We start from the raw sequence: 8568 nt of genomic DNA on the forward strand, positions 1-8568 counted from the left end.
GATAAGTCGCACCGCTTCGCCGCTGGAAGATCTTAATATCGCTTCGTCGCCTGGGGTAATGAGCACTACGCCGTCAACAGCCAGCACGCTTACACCGCAACAACTACAGCAGCTGCAACAACAGCAACAAAAGCAGACGCAACTACAACAGCAACAACAAATTGTTTTGGCAATACAACAGCAGCAGCAGCAGCAGCTGCAGCAAGCAAACGCCGCGCAATCATCACATGTCGCGCTGCCATCCACACCCTCACCATCGTCGCTTTCGTCAGCGAAAAGCGCCTACTTGCAACAGCCGCAACAATTACCGCTGGGTTCACCAGCTGCTGGCACATTGCCGCCACCGCAACCAACGACATCAAACGTCACTACAATTACTGCCGTTACCACCACATCCAAACAGGCCGCCACCGAGCTTAAACCTTACAAACCGAAATTTCACAATGCCGCCTTTTACGCGACGACAAAGGAGGCAGCGGCAGCAGCCGTCGCAGCTGGCATGCCGCCCGGTCTACTGCAACCCTTGCCGTTACAACAGTCGCCACACCAGCAACTACCACAAGCGCCACCACATAATATGCCGCCTGCTACACACCTAGCAATGCTGCCACAAGCGCAAGCGCCACCGCCAGCGCCAACTGTGGCGCATCATCCATCGCTGTCGCCCAGCACTCAAGTAAAGTTGAGCAATCACATAAACACACATCAGTTACAGTTGCAGCTGCAACAGCCACAACAACCGCAAGCGCTGCACGTGCTACCGCCACCGCTCAATGCGGGCATACCGCTGCATCACGTGGCGGCCATGTCGCCGAAAAGCGCCGGGCCGCGCCCTGACTTGGTGAATGCAGCAGCGGCTGTAGCCGCGGCCAACATGGGTTATCTGCCAGGCACGCGCATGATCTATTCGGGTGGTATTGATTTTCCGCCCGAGGCACTGCACATGATGACGGCCGATAAACGTCAAAAACTGCACTTCCAGTACAAGTGGTTGGAGCAAGAGTTGCAACAACACTTTCACAAGCTAAGTCAGCAGCAGCAACAGCAGTTGCAGCATATGTCGCAATCACAGTTAGCCGCACATGTGCCACCAGCCCCAACAACAGTACTAAAACCCACCGCTACATTGCCAGTGCACGCACGCGCCACTAGCGCCACAAATGCCCAACACGTAAACGCGCCGTCAGCAGCAGGTATGCAGCAAATGACTGCGTCTGCGCCGTTGCCCGGCGCGCAACAAACGTCATTACAATATTTTTCCAGCACTGGCGGCGGCAGCATGGTGAGTGGCGTCAGCAGTGCCACCAGCAACACCACAGCCTCCATAAGTACCGGCATCTTGCATAGCAACATCTCCAATGCGGCCGCCAGCGGCACGAACAAAGTGGCCGATCTTGTGCAGGAACACATCACCAAGTTGATCTCACAGAATGAGGCGATCGTGGAGAATAAAGCCGTGCTTTTGCAGAAGAAATATCCGAAGGGTCTGAATCGCTCGCGTAGTTTTACCAATAATGGTGGTGGCAGCAATAGCGGCGCGACGGCCACCTCGACAGGGAATGCGGGTGGCAGCAACGTCAGTTTGGTCGCCACTACAGCCGTGGGCAGCGATAGCGCCACCAACGCAAGACTAGCCCAAGCGATTGTACAGAAGCAACAACAGCAACAGTTACAGCAACAATTGCAGCAACAGCAACACTATCAACAGCAATTCCAGCAGCAGCTAATGGCCGGCTCACAAGCAATGCAAATGCCACCGCCTTCGCAGCAGCAACAACAGCAACATATTGCACAGCTGCGTCTCGAGGAGCACCATCAACTGCAGCTGCAGCAACAACAACAACAGCAGCAGCAACATCACATGCAACCAAATGGTATTTCAAAGAATCTTATGCCAATGTCCAGCACGACAAAGTCCAGCGGCATTGCAGCGCCTATGCCACAACACTTGCAAACTTTGCATCCGCAACCACAACGTCATCCAACCACAACCGCTTACAGACAGCTATCGACTGCGCTGCCACCTGAAACGCAACGCCCAACACCGTCACCTACAAGCGCCCAATCTACCGGCGGCTCATTACACAAGGACAACATGAACGCGATGCAGCAGATAAGCGCCGCCGCCAACTCAAATACGCTGCCTTTGAACCTCTCCGCTAAGCCGAAGCCGCGTCAGGAAGAACAAACCGAAACCATTCCAGCTAGCAACTTAGCCACAACACCAAGCAATACTCCGCGCAAGCGTCAGTCTATCGAAAACCAGATGTCCAATTCCAGCAATGATGGTTCCACCAACAGTTCGATGGTTACCGCACCGCCAGCTGCTAGTAGCGGCGTCGCCAATGCCAAGCAACCAACGAATGTTTCTATAATTAAGAATTTGCTGCTGAATGCGCGTGGTTTGGCGGTACCAACCGGTGAAGGTGAGGATGCTGTTTACAATTGTCCACTCTGCGCGAATACCTTCCGCACGGCGGAGGACTTACAGCTGCACAACAGCACTTACTGCCAAGGTGCCACAAGCGCGCCCATCAGTCCAGTATCGTCGCCTTCGTACCTCCACTTCCGCTCAAACTCGATGACATTGAATTTGCCCGAGCTGAAGAACACCATCTTAAGTTCACAAAATCCACTGCCGCTCGCTAAGCTGGCTTGGTATCAGCTACGCACCAAACCGAGTTCGTTGGTTTTAAGTCGACTGAGCGCCTCGCAGGCTGGCAGCTCAAAGGCTACTACAACCACTACTACTTCGGCGACATCCACCGCACCGACTAGTTCAACAAGTAGTAATAGTGTGGCCAACTGTGTTGCTTCACCTCGAAGTACACCGCCTAATGGTCCACCAGCCAATTTGACATTACCCGATCCGAACATTGTGCGTTTGATCGACGCACCACTGCCATCACCAGGTCCACTGTTGGGCAAAACACCACTTGTCGATTTTGGTAATACCAGCGAGACGCGTAAGACGTCAGAAGATGTGATTATAACCAAAATGCATGAAGATCGTCAATTCGAGACACATACATCGGCGAAACGCGCTAAACTGGCTTCGGATAGCAACGAGGTATTTTCGCTAAATCAAGCACCTACCAGCAGCAAGCGCTTGACCATCAATAGCATCAGTGGCGGTGATATACAGCTGCTGCCCAACACCAGTACCAGCGACCTGAGCAAAAAGGAGGAACGCATGCGTCGGTTTACTTCCTCCGGCGGCTGTATAATACCACTCTCGGAATGCAGCGATGTGGATAAGAGCACTAAAATGATACGTACACCCTTGCTCTCGGGCGGTAGTTTTCAGGAAGTCTCACCGAAACCGAAAGATAAGGAGAACAAAAGTGGCATTGCATTGCCCTTTCCGAACAGCAGTGCCTTCACGCCGAAACTAAGTTTGGTCGGTCTCGGTTTGCCCACAAATGGGCCGCAGCATTTTCATCAGTTCTCCATCAACCCCATAACAGCATTCAATCCGTTAACGCTGCCACCTTTGCAGAGCATGACCGGTAGTGGTGAGAAAATTATACCACATGTACCTGGTATACCCGGACCAAACAGTCTAACACCCCAACTGCCACCACCGCAACATCTGCAGCTGCCGCAACCGGCAACACAACTGCTGACCGCAGGACGTTCGCTCAGTCCGAATCGCAAAAAGACACAAAGTCCGCTGTCAATTGCCAACAGTGCTAGTCCCAAATCTATGACGATGTCATCGCAGGAAAATCTGAAATCTGTATCACCTTTTCGTGGTGCGCAAAATGCACCCACCGATTTCGAACGTGCGTCAGGCATGCGTGCGGCACGCAGTTGGAATCCGCAAGCTGCCGCAGGCTCGACAAGCAAGCCACATAGTTTGGATGTGCCAAAGAAGTCATTCAATTTCACACGCATGGCGGACAATATAAGTCCACGCAAAGGTGGCAGCGCCAATGTGCCAAAAAGCTCGCCGCCAGAGGGTGAAGTGCGTCACTTCAATTTCGATCATTTAACTAAGGATGTGGAGACCGGCATCACGACACCGGCAAACTCTGCACTCACACCGCTGCATGTTGATATTAGTGCCAGCGCTGCGTCTGGCAACAGCAACGGCTCGGAGCCCACCGATGCCGAGAGGAAGAAATCTAAATTTCTGCGACCTACCAGTCTACCGCTCAAACCCGGCACATTTACACCGAAAAGACATCACGGCATCACACCTAATGCCAACACTCTGCCACTTATTTCACCGGAGACACCACGTCAATCCAAGTCTTGCGTACAACTCTATCTGAACGGACATGCCTACACATATTTAGGACTCAAGTGTAGCACGAAAATGTTCTACTGCACCGTTAACTGTCCGCAGGCTTCTTATGTGGCGGGCGCTCAGAAGCTCTCCATGTACAGCGTGTGGAAGGTTTGCGCGGAAAACAATCCACATCCGTTGGGCTTTAAACCGAAGTTGGTGATGTCCCTGTATGACTCACGTCAGAAGAGCTCTACCAGCACTATGGCCGGCATGAATAAGGTCCCCTACACTTTGGTTGTCTCGCAGCAGATCGTTATGACACCGTTCGAGAACAATCAGGGTCAGTATCTGCACCATCAATTGAAGCAAATCTCACTCAACACCAATACAACGGAGAGCGCCGAACAGTTGAAGAAGGTTAGCGCCGGTAGTAGCGGTAGCAGCAGTGGTAGTAATGGCAGCGTAGATAGCAGTGGCAAGAAAGAGCCATCGGCTAGTCAAATGTTAATTGGTGGCTATGAATCGCACGAGGACTACACCTATATACGTGGTCGTGGTCGTGGCCGATATGTCTGCTCGGAGTGCGGCATTCGTTGTAAAAAACCTTCGATGTTGAAGAAACATATACGCACCCACACGGATGTGCGTCCATACACTTGTAAACATTGCAATTTCAGGTGAGTCACTCGATATTGAAGTGGTTAATTGAATTTACAAATCTTGAGCTCTTTAAAATTACAGCTTTAAGACAAAGGGCAATCTCACGAAGCACATGCAGTCAAAGACGCATTTCAAGAAATGTCTTGAGCTCGGCATTAACCCTGGACCAATGCCGGCTGATGGTGAATTTCTCGAACCGGAACCAGAGTTCGATCAGCAATCGACCACATCGGCTGGTGGACGCACATCGTCCATACCAGGCGAATCGGACTCGGACGATTACAGTGATAACGAGTCCGAAAGCAGCGGTAGGCGTAATTATCCATTGAACAAAACTTTTAACTTACAACAAACTAATTGGGATTTTCTTTATATTCACTTAGATACGGATGAGTCGAAGTCGCGTCTGCTGGAGCATGAAGCGGCGCGTGGTTTGCTTTCGCTCTCTATGACACCACCCATCGGGCAAAGCATTTCACCGCATCCGAAAAGTGAGCCATACCCATATCAGCAGCATGGCGAACGCATGGAACCAGCAGCTATGTCGTTTGTAGGCCAGACAAGCATGGCAACAACAACAGTGACAACGACCTGTGCGTCAACTGGCAGCACGCATCCCACCGGTATCAAACGTGTCATATCATTCAGTTCACCCAAACCACCGTTCGACTATCAGAAACAAGAGCAATACTACTCCAATCCCGAAGAGTCAAAGCCGAAACACAATAATAGCGCCGCTGCAGCGAGTTATGAAAGTGCACCCATAGATCTCACCAAGCCACGTGCTGCCGTAAGTGTTACAACCTCGTCTGTAACGGCCAACACAGCTGCAGTTCACCTGAGCAATGCAGCGCTTACAGAAGAATATAGTGCCAGCACAGCAGTGCCGCTAAGTGGTCCGCCAGTACAAACACAAGCGCAAATACGTGACGTGATCTTCGGCAATAGCAACAATGAATCGGGTTTCTTGAAAACACTCATCTCAGTGTCGGACAAAGTGCGCAGCTCCACTGAAATGCTTGAGAACTACAAGAACGGAGATGAGCTTTCGCAAGCCTACCAATACCACAAGGCATTCCAATACCATAAAATCAAACAAATCCAAATGAACCAGAGCTTCCCCGATGCCGTCAATGTGAAAGCTATCAATCAAAATCTCGCCAGCACAACAAACATGAGTACCGTAAGTGTGGCGGGCGCTGGATCAAGCACCGCGCTCACAACAACAGCAACTGTAAGCAGCGGTGTGCGTATTTCAGAGAGCATAGCCACGACGGTGTTAACCAACGACACCACGGATACCACAGACAGTCTATCGAACAAACCCTCAGCCGTCACCTCCAACAAAGTGGAGAGGGTAAAGTGCACAACCGAGTTGCAAGTACCCACAATCGAAGTCAATGCAGCGCCCACTGAAGAGTCGAAGAGCGAACAAACAGTGGCTCCAGCAGTAGCCGCAATAGCCGCAAGCAATAATAAAGTTAATGTTTCGAGCAGCAATGCCACTAATAACAAAGCATTACCCACAAAGTCCAACGTGCCTGCGGCTTGTAAATCATCCGATGAAGGTGAAGATAGTGAATACGTTTCCGATCAGGAACAACCAGCAGCAGGTCATACCGCGAAACGCAGTCGAAACAGCAGCAATACAACAACCAACAACAGTACAACAAACACCGAGTCGCATAATGCAAAATTACCTGCGGTTGTGGCACAACCAGGGACTACCGATTTCACAGGCGTGCTTTCGGCACCTGGACGTACAGTCGTTGTTGGCGAAGACGGTCTAAAGAAGTCTGGTAATAATGAAATTCAACCAGTCTATCCGCGCGTACGTATGTCACCCGACGGACGACCGGTGTGTAAAGTTTGTTCGAAAACGTTCCAGACACAAGGCCAATTGTCTTTACATATGAATATACATTACATGGAGCGCAAGTTCCGTTGTGAGCCATGTGGCGTATCTTTCCGCACACAAGGTCATCTGCAAAAGCATGAACGCGCCGAAGCACACAAGAACAAAGTCATGATGACGTCCACCTTCGGCGTGCCGACGACCTCCAACCCACGTCCCTTCGAGTGTACCGACTGTAAAATCGCCTTCCGCATACACGGACATCTCGCCAAGCATTTGCGCTCTAAAACACACGTACAAAAATTGGAGTGTCTACAGAAATTGCCATTCGGCACTTATGCCGAAATCGAAAGAGCCGGCATTAGCCTCACCGAGATCGATACTAGCGACTGTGAGAACTCGCTGATCTCACTGAAAACACTTGCACAAAAACTCATCGAAAAGGATCCGAACAAATTGGGCAGCTACACAACACCGTCGGGCATGAGTGTCGGCAGTGGACTGAGTGGCACCAGTGGTGGTATGAGCGAATCAGCTGGTATAAATAACAATCACAGCGCGATTGTGTCGCAGGATAGCGCATCAGAGGATGATTTCAGCGCGGCTACAATAGCAGCTGCCACAGCTATTGCCTCGCTGGACAACGATAGTGCAACGAACACACCGAAACGCACCAACTCAACCTCGGAAGACGAAGCCATCGCAAGCGGTTTGAATAATAATCTTAAACGCCGTCTGCCCGGCAACTTCAGCAATGGCGAAGAGAGCGACAATCCCACCGAGAGTGCGAGCAGCGAGAAACGTGCGCGTGTCTCCTCACTCTCCAGCATCGGTGCAGCCAGCGCCACCGCTGCGGTCGGCTCACCCGCATCGATTACCTCATCGAATGCATCATCAAACAACTGACATTTTGCTTATGCGCCGTTGAGTGGATGAAAAAGAGATGGTTTGCCGCTGACAATGCCACAACACAATGTCGCCGCCGCCAGGCAGCAGTCACCAGCAACGCAGCCAGTAACCGCACAATGGCCAACGCCTGCTTTGCATTACAACAATTTTCACAACGCCACTAACAGCGACTGGAGCGGTAGTAGTGTTAGTGGTTTGGAGCAAAAACAATTTCAGCTACAATTACAATATCAGCCGCGCCATGCGGTGGAAAGACCGTTTGCCTTTCCCCAGTTGATGCAGAGGAAGTACTAGCGTGTAGTACTGATGAAGCGGCTAACAAGTGCGTAAGCACGTGATATGTACATACATATATATATATATATAAAGAGTTTATATTATATTAAGTAGATTTGTGTAAGAAATTATGCTCAGCAATTATGTGTAACGGCAGTTGTGTTCAGTTGAAAATTAGTTTTGAAAAGACAAAAAATCCCAAAAAGTCAGCGCATATCCTGTATTACATATCGTATGTAGACAACAGTTATACTTACATAACGGATACACTTACAAAACACACACTTTTTTACAACAATAATTTCATTTTTTTTTACAAAGTAAGCAGCAAATTTGAGGTTATTCCAAACCATGAAACACAAGAGAACAAAAATCCGCTAAATATTGAGAGAAATATTAAAAAAAATTTCGGAAAAAGTATAAAAATCTGTATTTGGGCGCAGCTGTCGTTATATTTTTGCTTAGCATTAAATTGTGTCCACTCTATAGAGTTGGCTTCTGTTTAGTATACAAATATTTATAATTAAAAAGAAGCAGGTTGTGTGCTAAAATGAAATAAAAATAGTTAAAAGGCATACAAAAATTGTTTTGAAAATTGAAAAAATAAAAATTCAGAAAATATTCAAAAATAAAA

The 8568-nt window shown here is 49.6% G+C and overlaps 1 protein-coding gene across 5 annotated transcripts in view; it reads left to right on the top strand.

Annotated features, from left to right (window-relative positions):
* LOC108973138 overlaps positions 1-8500 on the top strand; it is a 170927-nt gene extending 162427 nt beyond the window's left edge. For 4 of the 5 annotated variants that reach the window (XM_018940184.1, XM_018940189.1, XM_018940186.1 and 1 more), the window contains 3 exons: positions 2-4911; positions 4976-5208; positions 5278-8500. In XM_018940184.1, coding sequence (XP_018795729.1) covers positions 2-4911; positions 4976-5208; positions 5278-7655 — 7521 coding nt within the window. In that variant the 3' untranslated portion in view covers positions 7656-8500. The remainder of the gene's footprint in view (position 1; positions 4912-4975; positions 5209-5277) is intronic. The other variant, XM_018940185.1, reaches the window with a different exon arrangement.
* The last annotated feature ends 68 nt before the right edge of the window (positions 8501-8568 follow it).

This window comes from Bactrocera latifrons, unplaced genomic scaffold (assembly GCF_001853355.1).
Source record: "Bactrocera latifrons isolate USDA-ARS-PBARC rearing strain unplaced genomic scaffold, ASM185335v1 scaffold_46, whole genome shotgun sequence".
Taxonomy (NCBI): Eukaryota; Metazoa; Arthropoda; class Insecta; order Diptera; family Tephritidae; genus Bactrocera; species Bactrocera latifrons.